The 25,001-nt window shown below is 37.9% G+C and overlaps 1 protein-coding gene across 21 annotated transcripts in view; it reads left to right on the top strand.

The window, feature by feature from the left end:
• Positions 1 to 25,001, top strand: part of nrxn3a (neurexin 3a) — a 224,413-nt gene that overhangs the window by 159,715 nt on the left and 39,697 nt on the right. For all 21 annotated transcript variants that reach the window (XR_008909167.1, XR_008909166.1, XR_008909165.1 and 18 more), the window contains 2 exons: positions 4,706 to 4,887; positions 24,735 to 24,906. Coding sequence is in view for 17 of the 21 variants with exons in the window: in XM_056768558.1 (XP_056624536.1) it covers positions 4,706 to 4,887; positions 24,735 to 24,906 (354 nt within the window). In the remaining 4 variants the exon portion in view is untranslated. The remainder of the gene's footprint in view (positions 1 to 4,705; positions 4,888 to 24,734; positions 24,907 to 25,001) is intronic.

Below are 25,001 nucleotides of genomic sequence, written 5' to 3'. Positions count from 1 at the left end.
TTAAATAAAAAAATCAATTCGGAACGGAAAGAACTTGTTGAATTAATGGAGTGCACAACGTTCGTCTCGACACCTTTTGTCATTTTGTACGAAGTGAGAAGTTTAAAGCGACCAGCTTCTGACAATGCTCTTGGAACTCAATTTGAATCTTTCGCCGACAGGACTCCAACCTGCTCTCTTTCTAATCGTTCCCTTATCTAAGCAGCTCAGAACCAATTGCTGAGCTGATAGACTTTGAATCTCCAGACGCTCCCTGCAAAGAGCAGCCCTGTACTGTTGACTTTGGAGATCATTCGACCAGAGTGTCTGACTGCATAAAATACTCTATTTCAGGTATCGCATCCCTGTGCGTGTGTGTCCGCGGGGTCCCAAGCAGTTTTTGCACGTGCACAGCATCTTGCTGAAAAGAAGTACCAGAGATGTGTGTGATCAAATTGTGTGCTTCTGAATGATTTCATCTTACATTCAAATATGAGCGAACGGGGTACCGCAGCGTTATTTCCATTTCACTCTTACAGAATATCAATAGAGCAGGTGCGGACGAATCTCATATTCAGTGAAGGCATTTCATTTTCACTTACATTATGATCATATAGACGATCGTGCGTCAGGTCTTTGAACTTCTGTCTTTCTCAAGGATTTCTTTTACGCACAGGCCCTTGCATGCCGACACGTTGAGACACAGTTCTTTTGTCTCTCTCGTCTCGGTGTGGGTAATGGCCTTGTTGCAGTTTTAATACTGCCGTCTCCACTGCGAGACATGCGGCGGATACATTTTCAACATGTGTGCTATTGTTCTTTAAAGAGAGAATTTTATATGAACTCACCATCGTGTTGTTCCAGACAAATACTTTGTTGTTTACAGTTTCAATGTCAATGTGTTCAATCCGAAAAAGTATATAGGTTTAGAAAGGCATTAAACTTAATTTAATTTACATTTTTAAAGATTATATATATAGATATTTATATATATATTATATGTTTTGTTTATTTATTTTGCTTTATCATATTTTTTATTTATATTTTGTTTAATTGTAGTTTAGTTTAGTATATTTTAGTTTACGTTTTTTGAATTATTCCTTTAACCAGCATCTCTCAAAGAGATGCCATTGCTCTTTTTTTACTCTAATTATGCTATCAAAACCGGGATGAGATCATTTATCAAGACATTGTTATGTGTCTTGCATTTACAGACATTTTTGGCTTTCCTTTAAACATTAAAAGGTTTGTAGATAACATATTTATAGCTATAGAGGCAATGATACTTAGTGTTTTGCAATGTCAGTAAATAGGATAAAAGGGTCAATGGAATTTGATTGGATGAGGTTTTGCTATCGATGATTCACCATTCGCCTGTGTATTCTCGGTCAGTGGAAGACTGTCCATTAATGGTAGAAAACCCTCCATTTGTAGACAAAGTAAAACTCTCAAATAAATACCCCCTTTCTTAATGGAAAATTTTAACCAAGGCAACCATTAGTGGCTGAAATGCTAAAACGGCCTCCTGAGGCTTCGAGACATATATTGTATGTGTCTCAATAAGCCCTTTCTTCTTTTTTTTCTGTTTGCGACGTGCTGTCCTCATTTGAATGCTTATCAGGTTAAGATTCACATTAGCTGGGTTGTTTGAAGCTGGCAGCTAATTTATTAAGAGAACATCTTCCATTCTGCAGGCAGGCGCTGCTTTTGAGTAAACCGTTGACACCACTTCCTCTTTACCGTAATGTTCTGCTTCATTTCCTTTTTATGTCTTAATCTGAGACGCATTTCGGAAACATTGGTACGCTCATCAAAATTCTGAAAGGAACGGCGCGTTTATGCTTCTTAATTGTTTTAAAAGCCTCGAAGTCATTATGTCTGACATAACAGCGCAAGTCTGGAGCACCTCCACGTCACTCAAATAAAGGGTAATAACCTTTAAGTGCTTTCCGAGTAAAAATGCAATACCAACAGAATTCATGCCTCTGGTTATGATATTAAATGCATTACCTTGAAATCATTTTCTGATTTTCATTCAAACGCAAATACAAGTGCAAATGAGTTCTGGTTCTGGCATCTCCACAAGAACAAGAAACATAGTAGTCTAGGACACCATATGGACATATTTATTTAGTGTTACTTATAGTTGTGAAGAATGTGTCCTTCTGAGCCTTTTTTCTATTGTATTTATCACACAAGGTGACGTTCTGAAGAGTTTTCTTGGACACTTATGAAAGGGAATGAAGACTGGCTGTCAAGCTACAAAATGGCAAAACAAACGTATATTCAAATTGGTCAATACAACTTGGGAAACATATTCATATTGATACCATTTATGGAAATATTTTTAGAGATTGACATGCCCAGTCCTCATTTGGAGAGGAAATGTACCATTGATGCTGAATGCATCGCCAAGCATCCTTCCAAAGCTCGTATCTGGCGGCTACATCTTGCATATACTGTACATTGCATGCTAATGCCTGACACCCCGACACCGATGACTCGCCAAGCTGTCATGGAACGTATCAGAGAAGTCAGAGGCTGAAATTGAAAATAAGAACTGTAAAGGGATAGTGAGTGGCAGCAAGTCTTCCAGAGATGGAGGCAACCGATATATTGTCCGAGTGCATGATCCGCTCCAGGGCCAGATGTTCCACTTGACAGGCCCCTTGAGCGGAGGGCAGTTCTGCCAGCTGTCCCCCTTCCGACCGCACATGCAGCCATTTGTCGGCGGAGGTTTGAAAGCGGGGCTCGACATGATGAAAAATCAACAGAATAGCTGTCTACCCATGATCTTCCTGTCCAAAGTGTTGTCCAAAACAAATAGTCCCATGAAATTGCAGTTTACCCAACAGTTCTTTTGTTTGCTAAGCCAGCGTTGTGCGTGTCTTGGTATTCACTTGCGACAAATCCCGAAGAATTATTGCCCTTTCACTTTTCCAGGTGAAGATTTTGCATTTACCTTCTGCCTTGTATAATGCATGATATTAGAAGAATTCATTCATCAATGGCCCATGCTGTTATTCCCTGGAAAGAGTTATATTTAACTTGGATAGGTCACAGCATTTTCCAGCAGGCTCTGCAGAGGATATGAGTCTGAAGAATTATGACTTTTCTGACCCAGGTGTAGGCATTATTCATGCCTAGGATCCGATCGCTAGCGGTACGGGAACGCGGGTAAAAGCAGCCACTGACAGCTCAAAAATGTCAGGACTTTTCTCAGAGTCTTTGGCCTAGTTGTCTTAACTTGAAGAGGACGTTTTAATGGAATGTCATTGCATAGTGCACTAGTATTTGAAGCTGTGGTAGATGTGATGATGTGTGAAATTGGTTTAAAGGTCCAGCGTATGAAATGTTTGCTTCTTTGCCGAAGGAGATGAAGTATTTACGAAACACGCTCTCCGTTTGTCCCTTTAGGGATACTGTAGAAACAACATGGCAAATTCCTTTCAAGGGGACCCGCGGTGTATGTCAAAAGAAATTGCTAATTCTAAGGTTATAAAAACAAAACGCTTCAATATGTAAGATCTTATTAAAACTCTGAAGACATAGTTATGCATATTATATTGCATTTCTTTAATTCAGGTTTTGTAATTTTTCCTTCAGCAATGTTGTGTTCTAATAAGCAACACAGCACTTTTCTTTGGCATTTTAAGTTACATTTAAAGGTGCAGTTTGTAACATTCTTTCAGTGAAATATCCAAAAACCACTAAGCTAGTGTTATTTATTTTGTTCAGCTGAGTACTTACAATATCTCAAATGTTGCAACTACTTGTAAATTATGAGAAAATCGCCATTCTATACCGTGACTGCACCTTTAAGTTAATTGTAAAATATAGAGGTGTACCGGCACGTGTACTCGTAACGAACTGTCACAGTCAAATATAGTCATCATTCCTATGCCCTACTCCCTTCGAAGGGCAGAGCCCTCAGAGTTTAGACTTTGGAGTGAACAAGGCATTTGAGTGTATTATGTTGATGTTTAGAATGCACTTGGCAAAGAAAACAACATCATTTCCTCATTATCGTCAGCTACCATGTTCCTGTGACAATGCAGCATTTTGTCCTTCAGCAGATGTCGCTGTTTTAATGGCATAATTTAAGCATAAAATCTGTTTGCAAATAAAAAATACATTTTATATTTCAAAAGATGTATATATATATTAGTTTTTATTTATTACATAACATATTTAAAAACTTTGTAAAATATAAAGTGCATGTTTATTTGCAAACAGTTAGGTTTCTAGCTTAAGTTATGCCATTAAAACAGCGACATCTGCTGACAGACATAATGCTTCGTTGTCACAGGAACATGCCAGCTGAAGATAATGAGGACATTACGTTGCATACTTTGCCAAGTGCATTCCAAACGTCCACATAATGGCACGCAAATGCCCTGCACACTCCAAAGTCTAAACTACAAGGGCTGTGCCCTATGAAGGGAGTAGGGCATAGGAATGATCACTTCATTTAGGAATTTTCCCCTTGACAGCTCGTGACGGTTCGGTACTAATACGCGTACCGTTACACCCCTATAGTAAAATATATTTTATTCTTAAGTCTTCCAGTTTAATGGTTGTGGGACATGCTACAAATTCCTATTTTATATCTATAGAGAGGTCCTATAATTATTTTACAGTGTTCTTGTGATAGTTCCTCGCACTTTAGGTTCAGAGTCAAGCACTCAGTCCTACAAATCTTTATTTTCCTTATTCTCTTTTACAGCCGGGACAACTTACATCTTTGGAAAAGGAGGGGGCCTCATTACCTTTAACTGGCCGGCCAACGAGCGCCCGAGCACTCGTACGGACAGGCTGACTGTGGGCTTCAGCACCTCCATCAAGGATGGCCTCCTCATCCGCATCGACAGCGCCCCAGGCCTGGGTGACTACCTCATGCTCCACATTGTAAGTCTGCTAAGAAATCTAATTCACTTTCTCGTTCGGCACTGGTGACTGCACAACATCTCTTGGTTAGAAATTATGCTCAAGTAAAACAACAACTTTTCTTACCAATTTAAAGCTGCAATCGATTGTTTTAGCATTTCTCCCCATCTCTGTTTAAAACAAAATTGCAGGTTACTTTATGTGGATTAACGTAAAATGGAAAGTTATGACCTGCAGCTTTAAGTATATAAACAAACCTTCAACGTTCTGAATTCCATGCAAAAGATCAAGGCCCAGTCTCTTGTCTATACTCGGAGTAATCCCTCCAGCACCTTCTGTGAACTTATTATTTTATACAGTGTGATAAAAGTGTGCAGAGTTAAGTTTTTAGGTTAAATTAGAGCACAAACTCACACACTGAACATATGCTCGCAGTAGAGATGTTAACACCGTGTTTTATATTCTCTGCTTTTGGCCGCTTTAGAACTTCTGTGAGGAAACACCTTTGGGGGCTTTTCTTTCACAAATCTTTCTTTTTTTCTCACATGTCTTTATAAATAATCAATTGAAGAATAATGACACCTCTCGCAGAGCTCCGTGCTGGATGTCAGCCTCACTGTTCCATTAATCTTTGTATTTAAAGTGTCAGTTCCAATAAGACGATCGTCGCTTCACTGTAACATTGTAAAAAAATTCCTTTGACCATTAAAATGGTGAATTGCATTAAAATTGGCATAGTTTTGCAGAGCTGTACAATTTTCTTTGCAATTGAACCACGACGAGAGCATCAATTTGACTGGATGTGTTCGTAACGTAAAAACAATCTGCACTCATCTAACTGATGGTTTGGAAATGAACCTGCTTTTCTGAAAAGATAGGTTTAAGCTCATAAATAAACAATCTGTACTATCGGGCCAACACTTTTTTCCTCGTTTGCACATCTAATGTCATTTCAAACCTGTATGACTTTCTTTCTTCTGCATAACACAATAGAAGGTACTTTGAAGAATGTTGGTAACCGAACAACGGCAGTACCATTGACTTCTATTGTACGGCCACAAAACCAATGCAAGTCAATGGGTACCGCCCATTAAAAATATCTTCTTTTGTGTTCTGCAGAAAAAACTGATGTGTCAAAGGACAAAAGGTGGGTGAGTAAATAAAGACAGAAGTTTCATTTTAAGATGAACTATCACTTTAACAGGGAGTTGAATACGATCTTCAGTCTTAAATAAAAAAAACGAATTGGCTGTAGAGATTTTCTCCTATTCAGTTATGAGAGCATCAGTGAGGTCAGGCACTGATGTTGGGCGATGGGCCTGGATCACAGTCTGCATTTCAATTCACCCCAATGATGTCAGTTGGGGTTTGGGTTGGGTAAAGGCCAGTTAGTTTCTTTCCCTCATAACATTGTTACTTTATAGAGGCATTGTCTAGCTGAAACAGAGAAGGTTTCCTTTATTCAGATAAAGATATTTGATATGGTTTAGGGTTGATTTTATGCATCTTTTGTAAGGGATGTGCGTGGAATTGCAAAACGTTTAAATTTGAATGGACTACTTACCTTGCAATGCAGAGTCTTTCATGTCAATAGAATACATTAATACGTTTTATAAATAATAAAATACACTTTTTTACGGTTCACACATTTGAACTCTCCCGTATATTACTGTACAATAAAAGTGAATGTCAACGCAGGAAAGTAAATGTGAAAAAGGTTGCACATAAACAAGTGACCTTGGATTTTAATGGGGGACCGGTTTCCCTTTTGATCAGAATAGGGAAAATTTCTCTTGCTATCTGCATCTGTCCACTAGTTTTATTGTGGCCTGTGATGGAGGTCCACAGGGACTCTTGTGGCTCTGGAATGGGCAGTATAACTAAGGGCATTTCACTAAACCCTCACCCTCCCGCCGACCCTTTATGGCACACATACACGCTCACCCCATTATAGCAGCGTAGCGCTGATGGAAATGAGCCTCCTCTGCCAAATGAGCTAAATCTAGAGCACAACTCCAGAGTAAAGGGAATTAAGCTTCTCTTTTTTTTACGATCCCTTTCAAAACTTACATAACTAGTGATTGGGAGATGCCTTTAAGGAAAACGCACAGGTCTGGACTAATCTTTGCATTGGGAACAGTGTAAAGTGCTGATTATGAATTACTCCGGCTATTAGATTGGCCCATTTTTATATTTGAATCACTGGGGTTTAATCTTTGTAACCTTAAACCTTTCACAGTGAATTATTTTAAAGCTCTCACGCATTTAGGTTCACCTAGTGAAGGAGGACATCTTTGGATATAAGGATGGAATTTATATAAAGTAGCATGGTTTGAATACTTTATATCGTCGATGACCTTCCGAGACCTCGATGTCCAAATGTTTCAGAAAAAACTCTGTATGATTAAGTACTGTTTTGTACTGAGTTGACAAACCGTTTCTTTTTATTGGTTAGATATTTGTAAAAACCCAGTGAAAAACATAAAGGGTAACCATTAATAATGAGTTATGGTCAAAATTTAAAATCACAAAAAAATGGAAATTTCAGGAGGACTGCAGTGATATAATACTGTACAATATATCGCTGCTGCCCTTCTGAAACCTTGTATCTACATATTTTTTCTTTTTTTTTGTTGCCATAAATCATTATTATTAGTCACACTTTATGTTTGTCACTAGGTTTTTCAAATATTTAACCAATAAAATTGATTAAAATGTGGTTGTAAACTATGACAACACAGTCTGTAATCATTTTAAAAGTACGGGTTTATTTCCATTTCCTGAAAAGCAGCGAATTTGGAAATACAATGTTTCTAAAGTACTGTCACGAAATATATGTGGAGAACCCAGATGCAAGGCAGATGGAGGTAACAAAGACTTTTATTAAATAAAACAAAACCCACGATGGGGCAAAACAGAGACTGATAAACAGAAACCTTTCCGAATTATCCAAACATACCGCCACGTGTCTCCACATAAAACAAAACATACACACAAGACATGATACTGTAGCAACCCTGTCCCAAGGCACGAAATCCAAGAACAGAAAGGACAGGATCGTCACAGTACCCCCGCTCCAAGAGCCGATTACCGAGCGGCCAAAAAAAACAAAAAAATCAGCGGGACAAAATAGACAAGAACGAAGACAGACACCACACAGACAAAACACAACAAACTAGGGGCAGGGCCGACATAACTATGAAGGGGTTGGGGTTAGACAATAAGATAAACATCAAAGGGACGGGAGGGGGGGGAATAGGCAGACCAAACTTGGGAACGCTAGGCATGGGTGGGACATGAGGGAACCTAGGAAGACCGGACGAGACCGGTGGGGACTTACAAAAACCGGGCGAGGCTGGTGGGGGCTTGGGAGAGCTGGGGTGAGGGGTGTGTCCAAACAAATAAGCAAAAGTACAATGTGCCGGCTGGGCGGCCGGCTGAGAATCCGGCGGCTGGGCGGCCGGCTGAGAATCCAACGGCTGGGCGGCCGGCTGAGAATCCGGCGGCTGGGCGGCCGGCTGAGAATCCGGCGGCTGGGCGGCCGGCTGAGAATCCGGCGGCTGGGCGGCCGGCTGAGAATCCGGCGGCTGGGCGGCCGGCTGAGAATCCGGCGGCTGGGCGGCCGGCTGAGAATCCGGTGGCTGGGCGGCCGGCTGAGAATCCGGCGGCTGGGCGGCCGGCTGAGAAATCCAAGAACAGAAAGGACAGGATCGTCACAAGTACAGTAGCAATATGCAAAAATTCTAAGGGATTTTTTTTCAATGGAAAAAAAGGACAAAGCTTTATGAATGATTAGTCATCTTTTATCTAGAATAATTCTTGGGCTGAACACCATGTGAACTGTGCATTGCCGACATTAACTTCCATCTGATAGAGCAGTCTGGCATCTCCACACACGGTGCTTCAAAGCAGGGAACATCTGTCCTGTGTACATTTTGGCATCTTTCACTCTCAAAGTCATCTGATGTTCCATCGGTTTGAAGGAGTGAAGATACAGAAGTGCCATCTGCTTCTCCCCATGTATTTTGTAAATTATAAAACTTACGGCTGTGACGCATCCCCCTTGTTGAGTACCACAGCGGGTCTGATCACTCCCTGAAAACTGCCCTTCTTGTACCTTAATGAAATCAAATTGTGAATGTAAGTTAGCAAAGATATCGGGAAATGGAACGGAGCAGAACGTTTTGTGGGAGATAATAGAAAATAAAAGTTTACAAAATGTTTAAAATGAAACAGACAAATGATCATTGAGATCACTTTCACAGTGATATTTTTCCAGCTGATGAGCAATGAAACATTGACACCTAATTAAATCCTTTGAATTATAATTATTGAATTATAATTCTTGATGCCAACGGGCCTTAATTTGGCAAACATTTATAAATATGTTTGAAATAACTTTTTGTTTTTGGATGAAGTATGAACAAAAAGAAAAGTGTATATAAAGAGAGGATAAGATCTGGTTTTAAGTCTAACTTCTGTCAACACTTAGCCTTATCACCACGCAACATGCACAAATGTTTTTTGCATTCATTTGTGTATGCTAAATAGTCGCTGATTCTCCACTCCTAGCAGAAAACCAGTCAGACCGGCATGCTTGCCATCTGTTGACCACGGTACACTCACATGGGAAAATGGATGCACTTTTGTAAGTCGCTCTGGATAAGAGCATCTGCTAAATTTGTTTTGTTTTCTTGGAGAGAGAGAAATAAGAGGCAAGAAGAGATACTCATGAAAATCCCCCTGCTGTTCTGGCTGATTATGACATCTCTTTATCTCTTGATGACCAAAATTTAGTTTGTAGACCACTTCAGAAGACATAGTAGACCAGGTGTGTAGTTATGCTGCTAACTGTTTCTGGTCCAGCATAACTACACAGTGAATTTTAACACTGCTCAAACGTTATACCCACAAAATACAACCAACAGAACATTTATATCCGAATCAAAATTAAACAAATATCTTGAGAATTTATTATATATGTAAGATTTTCAAACCAGAAGGGCTGTTGGAGCAGTGTTTACAAATATGCCATGTTTGGTTCTATTTAAACAAACTCTGGTGCGATAACTGTGTCCGTGCGGTTTATTTGTGTAAGTGCGAACCCTGGTGCGCACCAAACAAGCGGACTGAGGCCGCTGTAAAGATGGGTCTCGGTCCACTTTCAAAAGAACGGCGCCGTTTGATTGAAATATTAACGCAACAGGGACTGGAAACATCGAACCGAACCGAACCAAAAATCAAGTAATTTGGTAATATAAAAGTAGTGTTTATTAGATATGTGCTTGTTACACTTCATGAAGTCTTTGCGAATTACCGGCTTGGTATAATACCTTCATATGCACATGCATACATTGAGCACATATAACTAATGCAGCACTATGCATTATGATTATATGATGTTGGGTTCAATATCTTTAGGTCTTTCATTTTTTTTTTTTAGGTCCGGACCAGAATAACCATAAGAACCGAACTAGAAATATGAACGCACCCTTAAAATCTAGTTTATCCAAACATTTATATATTTTTAATGTGACTATTTAAATATACTATTCTGACTATACTCTTTTGACCGGTTAAACAGACCAAAGAGCAACCAACTAGTAAGAACAAATCTTGACTTGTGATGTAACTAAATCCCAACGGCTGTTTAACAAAGAGCCCCTCAAAGTGAAACAAAAGATGTGGTCATAAAATGCTTTTATGTTGTCTTCAGGAGTTAAATACTCATTGGAGAAAGTTTCAAATGAAGAAAGTTAAATGCAATTTGAATTCACTCCCCCCAACCCAAACGGCAGCGTCTGCACAGTGTTACGTATTAGTTGTAAGAATGTTGGGTACTCATTAACAGCAAATGGCTTCCCTTTCTCCAGCTGCACAGCTGGATATAAGGATATAATTAGGATAAAAAACGAAGCGTTTCCACAAATTGCTTGTGCCCCCATGTTGTATCGCTGCTGCACGAACAGTCGGATTATTTCAATTTGCTTTAAAGGTCTGTTCCACCCCCTACGACGCAAAACACATACACTATTTCCCATTTAAAATAATATTAAACAACTTCTTTTGGTTTTAGTAGCTTGCGGTTTGGCCAAATAGACGGCCTAAAATGACACAGTCCAATGATGAGGCAGTCATTTTAACTGAATTACATTGCCGGGTACTTTCAACATATTGACAGAGCGGCATAAGGATAAATGGTTTAGACACCGGGAGTCTTGGCCACCAGAGCTGTTGACTGAAATCCTATAGGAGAGGATGATTTAAGTGTACAGAAAATCAATGGTGTTGATCTCTTTTAATCAGTGAGCAGCATAACTACACATTGCCTGTTGATTTTCAATCCTGCTAGGCTCTTTCTGGTGAATGGCCCCCTGCCACAGGCTTCCCACTCCACTTCCATTCAGCCTTAAAGTGCAGAAAGAGTCTGCGGGAGAAAAGTGAGGGCAATTACTATTTGGAAAGCTTGTTCCATTCGGCGCTTGGAGTTCACAGTTTCTATAGCTAAAAAGGGGGATGTACTTCATTTTGACAATCTTAAACAAGTCTAAACATGCAATATTTGCGCACATGGTTTATTTTCTCCTTTTGAATGTTTTATATGCAAATTCGAATGTTCCTTTATTTTTTTCACTGCATCTGTGTAATTTATTGTTTAATTATATATTTAGTTCATCATATTTAACCATCAGTCCCAATCAGTGTTTTTCTATTGACATTTCTTTGCCTGATCGCTGTTTGAAGAGGGGTTTTTAAACTTTGAAAATGCTGTATGGAAGGTGTTAAATGAGAAGTGGGCCTAAGGAAAAAGATTTTTTGTCAGGTTGAAAAACATCTGGTACACCTTCCATATTGGTAAATCAAATATTACACTTGGGCATTTGGCAGAAGTTTATGTCTTGAGTGATGCCTTCAAGGTTTACGTTTTATCACAACATGATAACACGTGTTTCATGGGAATTGAACCTATGACCTTGGTTTTAAGCTGCGTGATTGACCAGTTGAGCTACAGGAATGAAAAAACTATTTAGAATCAGAATAATATAAAAACATTTTTGCTGTATATGTCATATTTTAATTATATAAAGATTTTAAAATAGCAATGTGGATGGTTTTTGTGCTAAAAATGTACCTAAGCTATAAATTTAGATTTTAGATTTTTTAGCAGCCAGTTCCCCTATTAAAAGTTGCTTGCATTCCTTTATGAAGGGTTAATTGTCATTATCCTCTACATGAATTCCTTCCATATTTGCTTGATATGTTTACAGGTATTCTATATGGTATTTAGATTGGTAAGTAGTTTTTAACTTGGGTCATTTGTGCACCATAACAGCCATTCGCTGAACAGATGTTGTAATGTAGGGAAAGTGCTTCTAAAATATTAGCAATTTTATGCATATTACTGCATGTCTCAATACTTCAACATCATAAGAAAAAAACTTTTCGATAACATCTTGGTAACTGTTTTTTCCCGAATACAAACTAATACCAAGCAATCTGGGAAAAGTAACTAATTATATAAATCTGTTAAGGAAACACTTACATTAAAAGAGTTATTATCGTAAACCATCTGTAAAACTAATCCCAAAACATTCATACCTGGCTCTATTCCAGTGGCAGTTTAGGAATGCAGGTGCGGTACAACACTTCTGCTTCATTTTGTTATACTTCAAAATATTTATTTCGTTAACCTGGCACATTTAGCAGAATGCCATGGTTAGAGCACGTGCACAGCTGTTTTGGCAGCTTCTCTGCACCGTAGATGCGGTCAGCGTGGTGAGAAGGTCCGGCTGACTAAATGAAGTTGACAGGGAAGAGGCTGTTCTGAATGCGTTCTAAGTTTCCGTTTTCATGGTCACCCTCATCAAAAGAATCTAGCTTTCATGTCTCGTACTGCTGAGTTATGAATCAATATTTCAGAGTCTAACATTACCTTCTAATGTTGTTTGAAAATCGAAACACTCCAGGCCTGCAGTCTGAACCTTCACCTGGCCGCCTCTATAAATAATCTCATTTCTTTATGATCAGAAATGACACGGCCGCTGCGACGCAAAACCTACTGTTAATATTGAGAGAGTACTTGTATGGAAAAAAAACTGAGCCTAATGAGCTGTATTTCAAAATCGACATAATACATATTTTAAAGAATATGTAGGCATATATTATGTATTATATGTATATTGTATACACACACACATAAGGCATAATGTAAATTACATACAAAGCGGTTAAAATAAATAAATCTCAGTAAATAATAATTGCAGCAGGTGTAACTTGCTGTATTTATACAACATTTAATACAATTATTAGTTAACATTTCAGATGTTATTTCATCTTATCAACAAAATTTGACACATGTTTTGATGCCTTAAAATAAAATGCAATCAAATATGAGATGAAAATAAAAATGTTATTGTTCTATTCATTCATATTGAAGAATATAATCATTTATTTAAAAAAGTCAAACACAGAAAATATTCTCATATTGTTGTCATAGTTTGGTGTTAAGGTAATTTAAACAAATTGAGCCTTTTTAATCGGTTCCATACACAATATATTAAATCAATTTCAGTGAATGTTGATTCTAAAACAATGCCCTTTTCACATAAAACGAGTCTTTCGGGGTTCAGCCTTTTTTCCATAAACGGACAAATTGAATATCGGACATTATATGTATGTAAACAATCAAACGTCTTTTCTAGCCTCAAACTAATCGGGTTACAATTAAAGTCCTATTTTGCCACTGTGATAGTGTGCTCTAGGGCTCCGGTGTGACTGCAGGCGCGGATGAGAATGAAACGCAATCCCCCCCAAGGTATTTTTGATCTGGAAATTGCGTTGAATCGGCCAGCAGTTGAAAGCAGATGAATGTAAGCCATGTCTGAAATGGAGCATAATGTGAACGCAGATGGAGAATAAAAAATGCAGATGCCCTGGAAGGTCATTCCAATCGGTGAACATTGATCCTTTGGGTTCAGTTTAGAAATCTCACACGCATAAATAGACGGAAACAGACACTTCCTCGTGGGTTTTGCTTGTGTGGGTTGAGTTTCGGTGACCTCGCAGTATATATGTTTTTCCAGTCGTCTTGTTAACCTTGACATTGATTGATTGGTACTTGCATGCTATTACTCCACCCACTATCAAAACAGTGCAAAGTTATTGTAAAAGTTGTTTTAACATACACGCCGTTAATTATTTATGTGAAACTTATGTTAAAAGACTAGAATTAATCAAGATGGAAAGCAAATTAAACGGCAACAAAAAGATTGCAACCTGAAGTGGGTTGTCAACCAGATCTGAAAAATTGAAACTGTGGCAAAACTTTCTTCTCTAAAAACTGGCAAAAACCGACATCACATATTAAAGGAAGCTGGCAGCCACAGGGCACAAATTAGCTTTATTTTGTCCAGCCGCATGTTTTAATCCGTCACAGGGTTGCCACTCAACTCGGACCTTCATTACATGACCCACTTTCCTCACAGCATCTGCTGTCACCCACAACTTATGAAGAGTCGCAAATGCTCCATGAACTGGTCAATCTCTTTGATGTTTATCTGAGCAAGACAGACGTGGATGTAAGACACAGGTGCCTCATCCAGCACATTCGGCCCATTTCAATTGGATTTTTAGTCTTTCCTTGTAAGAAGCGTCTGTATTTACTTGGCTACCTCGAGCCTGAAAGTATTATTTTCAAAAGCGCTTCATCATGTGGCTTTGCATTCCCCTCACGGAGATGGTAATTGTATGTTCTAGGAAAAATTGCACACTGTCAGACTGCCTCCCCTGCAATTCTGTAACCGGGGGTCTGTACAGAAATCAGACAGGAAATGTGTTCATTTGGAGTGACCTCCCCCTCGAGCCGAACCTTCGGATGGGTTGATAGGAACCGTGTTATCCCGAGCGCATGCTATTCTCTTCTTACAATGATCAAATGTAATCACAGCGACCGCTTTGTTCGTTTCCATGGATGCGTATGTATTCTTTATATTAATTATGCAAATAGTCGTGTCCACTTTTGTCATCAGGATGATTGGGTTTCTTTCTTTGCAAGTAAATTAGAATACGAGCTAAATATAGAGTATTACCACTCTTATCAACTTGTTTAATCACAGTTACCTCTGCAAGCAAGATCCCAGAGAGGTCTAATAAAGCCGCATGGTGGTATAAGTGAATCAGAGCTTCGGGGTAATAGATGAATCTTTTGCTGTAAACACAAAAAGCACTTAAACTGGGATTTATTCAGCAGTGATTTATAGATGCCTTCCAGTAAAGTGCACCTGTCCGTTCCCCTGGTGTCGGCCGTGGCCAGTGGGCATCAAATCTATAATGTCTTCTGTGTTTCCTGACACTTCTCTGCACGTTTTACCCTGGTTATTTCATCAGTATCTGATAAGGTAATCTAATGCATAATGTTTGTGTAGTCATTCCTTGTCCATTTGGTTATCATCTTGTGATTCTTGAAGATGTGATATTATTAATGATCTCATGTAAACGAAGGATGATATTAAAGTAAAATGTGATATTCAATAACATGCTTATTGATTCAAATCAATTGTTGCTTTGGTTCAAAGCAGCTTTGCGTGAAAAAGAAAACAAAAAGAGAGTACAAACTGAGAGAACCATCCTAATAATCCAACGATGAATAAGTGGAGAAAAAACCTCAAGAGAAACCAGTCTCAGCCAGGAGGGCCCGTTCTCCTGTGACGTGTTGCAGCTGCAGTCAGGGACGTATGAATGGGAAACAAAAATGTGTCAAATCAATTTGATTATTTTATTATATATTAAAAAACTCAAAAAAAAAACTGTTCATGCCTCATCCAGGCTACTACTCCAAACCGTTTAAATCATTTTCTCTTAAAAGCTATGTAATTTTGTAAATTCCTTTTTGCAAGTAGTTAAGAGGAAAGTTTGATTAGTTCCAAGCCGAATGGATTTTTTAGCGATTACATGATAAAATTTGCTGAAGGAGAAGGGCTGTAAAGGGTTGAAGCGTGCCTTCGTCTAATGGTAAATTGAGATAACTACATCTGAGTGTTCTCCGAGGAAAAAGTCATGTTTAGAACATGCTGAGAAGCCGCTGAACGTCTGTCCATTTTCTTTTCATTTCTGAGTTAATGCATGTGATTTGAGCCCTGCTGTGATTTTAAGACCTGTGGGGGAAAGAAAGTTTTAAGTGTTCTGGAAACTAAATTGCCCAGGATCCACAGTGGGAGTCATCAACCCGAGAACAACCTAACAGTTCCTAGTAGCCATCAGACAGGTAAAAATGATTTGCCCGCATTATCCACTCAAATGGACCAACAATTAGGCTAAAAGGAGAAACCTTCACTTTAAAGCACTAGATGGCCAGTTTCTCCTTGAATTCTAAACTGTTTGATGGCTTGACAGTGGCAGTTTGATAGATTCTGTTGTTTTATTTTGCCTCTTTGTAGAAGAGAGAATATTTTCCTTTCCTCTACAAAGACTTCTCGCTCGCTGGAAGCCGGAACGGCTGGCGATCAAGAAATGGTGTTGACTGCCTCTACCATTTTTCAAATGTTGCGAAATGCACGATCCAGGGTTCCTCATCCTGTGTGATACAATTGAAGACCTGAAAATCCATCTTTTAAACTTACTGTGTCGAAGAGAGATTAAAGCTGTTAGGTCTTGAGAACGGTGGAACACCTTTCAAACAAGCGCCTTTTGCACACTTAAAAAAAACTTTTCCTGGACACTTACAAACAAACCTTAATCGTAATATTAGCTTACTCAGAATAAAACAAATAACTTGATTACTGATTTCCATGTAAACGTGGTCATTTAAAGAATCTTTAAAAACTGTATCTGCGAGCATCTGCCACTAACTTATAAATTCATGTTGGATTTGTATAAAAATCCCAAATTTGTGCCTAATTTGAAATCCAATTTGCAGCATTTGATAGTAGCTTAGTCGAACTCCAAGCGCGTTTTAAAATACTACGTTCCGGCTCCACTTTTAATTAGAAAAAAATGGTGTAATTTGTGATTTCCAGCTGTTTGTTTGGAACGTGTGAAACTTCTTGGCTTGCTGAATGGAGAGAGACGTCCGTTTTATCAAAGTGTTAATGAATTTGCTTCGCTAATCTTTGTTTGTCAAGGTCTCGAAATCATTTTAATTACTTTAGCGGCTATACTCGCAATATTGCATGCAAATCTGCTTATGGAACAGTTCTATGGGCTTTACCTGCTGCATTATGGCATTTGATCGTGGGTTTTGGTTTACAATTGTTTAGCTGTGTCATACGTTTGCATCTGACTAAAGGACTTTGCAATTAGGTGCTTTATCGCTCTACTTAATGATTTTAAGACTGACAAACAGGTGAAAGTCAGATTAGTCTCATTTGACTTCAACATGGTGTGATTTTTGTTTCTGATCATGAAAACATAAGGAAAACTTTTTCTAGTGTAATAGGAAATCACAGAATTTAATAAATCAAAAGTTAAAAAAAAACACACAACACCACAATAACAAGATGAAATGTAGAAAAATGAGAAAAGAAATAGTTTTTACAACGAATAAGCCTCTGTCATCACTCAGACTTGTTCAGAAAAACAATTACAAGCCGCAGCGTTTAGCAGATCTGTGCAATAAACACGTCATTTTTGTAAATAATGATAGACTGCAGCCGGGCACTTTTATTCAGAACACACTCAAAAATGAATGCATCTATTAAATATACATGTTCTTTCAGAGGCTAAAACATGATCTTATGCACATAACCGCTCCTGGTAATCGTAGTCTAATGCAAATAAACAATTAATGCATTTCATGAAAAGAGATAATCACCCAATTGCTTTTTAGCCTCTCTCATTTGGACTATTTATTCAGGCCGATTGTTGTTGTTTTTTATTTTCGAAAGGTCGATATTGAAACGATTCTTTTCAGAAGTATTTACCCATCAAAACACTCACTTGTAGCTTTCCATAATGATGGTGGTGCAGTTTGCCATCTTTCAAAAAGTAAAACCATGTTTAAATGTTCAGTCACGCGGTTTTTGATTACGATCATTGCGTGCGCATTGCAGCGCTCTCATCGTGTTAATGTTTGTTGGATTGCCACAACAATGACAGATGTATTCTGTGAGGGATCAGATCAAACCCGATGTTGTTTTAGATGTCTCCTCGCAGAATGTGGCTGCTGCTGCTGAAACCATGGCAACAACAGCTTTGGGGGTGATGGGGTTATAGAGGAGCAGAGTGCATATCTGTTGTGTTTTTCAACATCTGCTAAAAAAACCAGTCTGTTTTACCAAATCTTATGCTGTAAACATTCTCAAAGGTTGAGACCTCTGTCTCCAAGCCTCTTTCTTTTGATCACATGCGTGATGAGAGTCAGGTCATACGAACATGGAATACACACATCCACTTATCAGTCTCGGATCGAAATCCGTATGTCTAACCCTATTGACTAATTTCCCCGCTCTCCATCTCTTAAAACCATCTTATGATGTCTCATTGTCTTCTCTCGGTATCGCCGCCACTTTGCTTGAAAAATATTTTCCATTCATTTTTCATCCTGTTCATATTTATCTCTTGTCTGTTTGTAGTAAAACCACTTTAAGCTAAATGTCTGTCATTCATCTCATTATCATCTTTTTCCAGTTTCAATTAGCGGCTGGGAAGTATGGGTTGTGTTTTAACCCGACGTACCCCACATAAACTGATCGTCCCCTCCGGGTTATGGTGATCTAATTACCAATAAAGTGCAACGAACCATCAGAGTGTAGATGATTTTGTAACGGCATGACTTTCCCCTTCACTTTTCCAGTCTCGCTGGAGAGAACATGCAGCACCGCATGCCATTTCGGCACGTTCCATGGCGCACTTTCGCACTAAGTGCCCTCTCGTTCTGTTGACAAAGAGAATTAGAAAAGTAAAAAAAAATAGCTTCCCCAGAATCTCTCATTCTTTCTGCTTTGCTTTGGTCTGCGAAATGAATCTTTGTCAATAACATCTAATGGACGCAAGGTGAATGTTTAGATAACGTTTTGACTGATCAGCATCAAATGTAGACGAAAAGAAATGTCTTTGTCTTGTGACCTCGGTGCGGATGTACCTACTCATATTCTGCTAATAAGACAGATCTTGTGTTCAATCTTATATATATTTTTACTGGATCTTATATCCAATATACAGTATACTGTGGTAGGCTATATGAGACCAGTTTTATTGCATTTATGTTGTTCCAACTGCTTCCATTGTTTACCTCATTTGTAAGTCGCTTATAATAAAATCGTCTGCTAAACGTAATGTGAAATGCAATATCATACATAGGAACTGCAAAAAAATTGACAAATTGTATCCTATATATATACTCAAGGTCTGAGGTCTGTGTGTATGAATGGTAAGATGAAAAATTCTATTAGGCGGTGCAGTAGATTATTATGGAGTGCTATGATGTGTTTTGCGTCGTAGTCTTTTTCTTTGCTACCTGTAGACCATAAATCATTACTTGAACGTGACTTACATTCAAGCACTTTAGACCTTCATCAATTTTCCCTTTTTGTTTTAAAAGGTACAAAAAACTACTGTACTGCCCTTGAAACCCGCCCCTCCTTTACTTACACTATAATAGGACCATTGAAGGCCACTCGCTCACAAATGCAGCGCACATTTGTTTTCCATTCAATCCTCTATTTGTGCTTCAAATATGAACTTTGACTTGGTTTACTGTCAGCAAACTTCTTTTATACACAGGCTCTGCCCTCATGTTGTTCTCCACTAGCCGTGGAAGAGTGTCGATGTAGCAAGTTCTGGGTAGATTAAGTATTGTGTGGCAGCTGTCTGTGTTTTGTGGACCCGATAGTCTTGGCAGGCAAATCGGCAGCTAGCAGTGAATTAAAGAGCGCTTTCTGCCTCATCAACATGTTTGATATCTCTATAAACTCATGTGGAAACACAGCAGCTCTTCAACACAGATGTACCACGGACACCAGGCTCCCTTGAGATTTGGTTTACATCAGCAATCCTAATTGAAAGGCTGCGGAAAATGTTCATTGTGTTGGTAGTTGCAGTGAGAATGTTTGTAGAGTAATTTGTTAGGTTTGCGTGATAGGGGTCAGCAGTTTCTTAACTGTTCCGTTGAATAAATTCATATATATTGTTTAGCTCCTTGAAGACAGAATTTTGATTGTGATGTGTTTAATAAGGTGGTATGTTCAAATCCGGAAATGTTTTTTCATGACCGTCTAATTTGTGTGACCAACAAAACGTCATATATATGCTTTTGAATATATGTGGAAGTGTATTTTGTGTCTTACATGTATTATACTTTCGTGTATTATTTCCACCTTTATTTTATTTAATTTACACTGCAACATTTTTTTACAGATTTTTTTTACAAATTTCACAGATTATTTTAACATTTTTGAAATAATAAAAACTGTCAAATGAATGAAAAAAGCATAAACATAAAATCATGTCATTTTACATGAAAAATGAAAAAATGAAAAATGAAAAAAATTACAATATTTTTCTGGCACCCCAGCTACCAGAAAATTTGTGTTTTTTAATCAGTCCATTGGAAATATTTTATTAAACTAATTTAATGGAAAGGAAAATATTGGGGTAAAACTGTATGTGTAAGTATGTTTAAGTTTAAGTAACTTTTTTGGGACCAGTAGAAATATATTGGATGAGAACAACACTTAACTATCAGTATAATACCAAATTTTAATTCAGAATATGTTAACCATTTTACCCTGTAATTCTTTTCTATTTTAAGAGACTTATGACTTCAATGGTGGACATGTACAGTATAGTAATTTCACACCTGTATCTAATTTCTAATTGTTTACACTGAGGGTGTTGGGACTTCTCATGTTTCAATACAATTCACATTCACTTATATACTTCAATGACACCACAGTGTAAAATTGCTCACTGAGCATTATCTATTATCCTTTAAAATATAAGCGACGTTGTAATTCTGTGACTATTCTGTTTACTCCTGATAATCTTTAATTTATTAATGGTGTCTATCAGCTATCGTATAATTCCAGTTTCCATCTTTTAGCCTACACATCCTGTAAACAGACGATTAAATGGAAAGTAATGAAGTTGTTAAAGAAAACATCCCACGCTATGCGGAAAATATCGACTCTTATATTGATGAAACAATCAGCTACGAAAAATTGTCACTTCCATTTTCTCTTTACTACCAATTGAGGGGCGTCTTTCCTTATCAGCTCACCACAGACGGCCACTCACAGAGAGAGAGAGTTCATCTTTTAAACCCTCATCAATTTGTCCAGGTGATACAGTGGGCCAGGCCCGTTCACACAGAAGAGAAACGCAAGAGCAACAGAATTGATGGCTGTAATGATTTGAGTCTGCATTCTGGAGTGACTCGAACCATCTCCTGGAATACAAATAAGACAGCACTTTGTTCCACTGCTGTCATTCATTACTTGAGATATTGTTGTTTATTTTTCCTGAAAGCCATTTCGGAATGATGCATTATGATATTTTGATAGAGGTTAAAACCAAAACAAATGAAGTGGCTTAATGGAAAAACAGGGTTATTCAATTATGAAAGACATGAATTGGGTTTAGTTGTAGGATTACCGGCATCAATTTAATGCATGCTATTCAGTGGGTTATTATCAAACCAAGTATAATATATATATTTATATTGGGTGGTATATATTATACGAACACCAACCAATATAAATAAAAGGAGATACGTAAATAATATTAATATGTTTTTTTTATTTGACTGAATACTAAAAGGGATTAACATATTAAAGGTACAAAAGGTATTTTTAACAAATAAATTGCTTAATCGTTAAAAATTACTAATACCGTGGAGTCCAAAACTCTGACATCTTTTGTAGAAGGGCTTGCACAAATTGTCTTATCTTTTAACTTAAAAATAATGCAGAATCTTAAAGGGATAGTTCAAAAATCATTTTGGTCATCATTTACTCAGATTGTGAACAGATCTCATCCCCCATATAGTCTTATAGTAGGGAAAATAAATACTATAGTCAATGGGAGATGTTTGGTTACTGACATTGTTCCAAATATCTTGCTTTGGGATTAGCGGAACAAAGAAATTTATACAAGTTTGGAAACAACCTGAGCGTGAACAAATGATGACAGAATTTTCATTTTTGGGGTAAATACCCCTATAAATATGAAGGCCTACTATTTATTTTGTATAATTTGTATATTTTAAAATAAGTAATGCTTACTTAATATACATTAAATATTTTATAAATTTACCCCATTGTGTATATCCAAACCCTATAATATAAGGCCTTCGTTCAAGCTCCAGCATTTATACAGTTTTTTTTCTCCCTCTCTCTCTTCCTCTCTCTCTCTTTCTCTCTCCGTCTAATTGTATGTATTTATTTTTTGCTTACAAAATCATTATGCGGCCCATTGTTTCAAACTCTTTCTGGCAATCAGTGGTTATGCCCTATTCCATTTCAAATACACAATGAATAATTGGATGTGCCAATCATTTTTCACCGCGTCTGCAGCTGAGTCGGATATTTGGCAGTACAAGGCTGAGAGCATAAATGTGCACTTTTGAATGAAAACTTCATTCCATAGAAAGCAACAGCAGTCTCTCAAATATTCTTCATCTACCTTATATTTACTCCGTTTACTTATACTTTTCCTCCACTGAAATATATTTCAGTGTTTTTTTCCAATAGCCCAGATGGTTCTATATTCTATCCACAGCTTATCTCACCATATTGAAATATATGAGAAAGTTATAATAGAAATCACACATAGCATGTGCTTTATTTGCACACAGTCCCTGTGTGCAGTGCCGGCGTGCGGCTCAATATTGCGTGTGACAGACTATTTCCTTTCATGTATCACTTGCTCGGAAAGAGTGAGAGTTTATTCGTCCTTTTACCCTCCCAGATACAAGCACAGCAGTATTGGAAACGAACGTGGAAAGAGGTTGTGATGGATGAAGAGAGAGACACTTACAGCGAAGTCTTTGATGCTAAATGTAAAAGAGTGTTTCTGTGATCAAACAAGTAATACAGCAGGAGCTTTCGCAGGCTAAAAGTGGCAGAGCGCTTGGATATTTCACAGCTCTGCGCGTCTGCGCACGTCTGTGGAAAAGGTTTAGCAAATTGCTCTTTATGTGTTTTGACTCATTTTCATCTCATTAATATTTTATAAAGGGACAGAGATATGTTTTCTGTAGCTTTTCTCACAGGAAGACAGGCAGGGTTACAGTAACACACAATCCTTCTTCCTCTAAAGATGCTCTCAGAGGACTTCAAGTATCATTGAACGCAAACACTTCATTAAATTCCCTACCACACACTGTCAAGGTTATGAATATCTCTGTAAATACATTTATAAAGAGATATGTACAATATAGCAATAAAAACTGGTGTTTCTCACAATGCTCTATCTTTCCTTATATTTTCATGTCACTTTTTACTTTCACTTTGGGTGATGAAGTTTAAACTAAACTAATTTTCAATTAGAAATATGTCTGTATTGTTTTAACCCAAAAGAGACCTTAGTTTTTTAACTGTGTTCAATTTACATGCAATTACAATCTGTATATTTCTTTCAATTCCAGTTCAAATTTAGGATTCTTTTGGGTTTAATGGTATGTTTACATATCAATGCACAAATGATGCACAATAATCTCATAACTCCAGAAATCATTTTTAATAAAGAAAGGCCATCTCAGTATTAAGCAAAGTCTTCCAAATGAACTTGAGAAGACTGGCCCAGAATTCGCTCGCAGAGATCTTGTTGTGATAAATGCACTGCATGGTGATAAACATCTCCCTTGATACAATTTATCATCTGTCGTCATTTTCCATGCTGCATCAGATAAGAACAACGGCAGAATTGGTTTAACTTAACCACAAAATATATCAATGCAACCCTGAAGGATATGGAGAGGAAAGAGAAATTGCGTTGTGGAGGATGAAACTAATGTAGAGAAAAGAAACACAAAATGATTACAGAAATGATGATGGGTTAGCCTGTGTTTTATTATGCGACATTTTCCTGTTGAATGCTTTGAAACACATTAAAACAAATAAGTATATTAGTGAGTTTTGGATAGTTTCAGTCATTTTCTAAACAGTCTATATGGAAACTTATTTTTAATTTGCAATGTTCAAGATGTTTTATTATGAATGTACTTTGCACATTTATAATTCACGTTTATCTATATTTATGGATATTATTTCCCCGTTGTTTCCTGCTTTGTCATGTCTGGTCGAGGATGAGCTAATTAATTTATAGTGAGAATCTTTTCCGCAACATTTGCATGTAGCCTCTTGGATCTGCGAGGGCAAACACTCGGCACCTTTCTGTTCATTAATCATTCTTATCTCTGTCTCTGTTTTAGCTAACGCTATTGATTTAGTTCACTTTCCCTGCATTATTTAAATCAATGTCCCTGATTCCTCACCCCTAAAATGGGGAGGGTGCTAATGGCTGATGAATACTTTTTATCAAGCGGACAAGTTTATCAGGGGTTACTAATGCTAATAGATTATTCAGGATCTCTCTGGGACGAAAGTAGAACAATAGGCAGCAGATTTCAAGGGCAAATGTTAAAACTGAATCTAAATATATAAAACGTACCTTCTCAATGTCAATCTGGATTCGAGCTGGAACAAAGAGTGAATTCAAGTAAAATGACCAAAATATCTAAACGTGGCCAAATATTGATAAATACATGCAGCCTGTATTGCATGTTGCTTTAATCCAAATTGATACACACACCGTTTGTAGTAGAACCCATGACCTTTGCAATACTGCCGGCATATTATGCACTTATTCATTGTAAATGGGTGTAGATCTTGTTGGCATAACTAAAACCGAGTTCGTCCTTGTTGTGTTTCCAGGAGCAAGGCAAAATTGGAGTCATATTCAACATCGGAACGGTTGACATCATCGTGCAGGAGAGCAGTATGGCAGTAAATGACGGCAAGTACCATGTAGTGCGCTTCACCAGAAATGGGGGCAATGCCACACTTCAGGTGGACAACTGGGCCATCAACGAGCACTTCCCCTCAGGTAAGACCTCTCCCCCACCGTTTCAACCTTTGGCTTTAACATCAAGAAGATATATGGACAATACACAGAACTGGACAGCAACTGCTTGGGAGCTA

Source organism: Triplophysa dalaica, chromosome 15, assembly GCF_015846415.1.
Source record: "Triplophysa dalaica isolate WHDGS20190420 chromosome 15, ASM1584641v1, whole genome shotgun sequence".
Taxonomy (NCBI): domain Eukaryota; kingdom Metazoa; phylum Chordata; class Actinopteri; order Cypriniformes; family Nemacheilidae; genus Triplophysa; species Triplophysa dalaica.
This window is presented reverse-complemented; position numbering and strand designations above follow the sequence as displayed.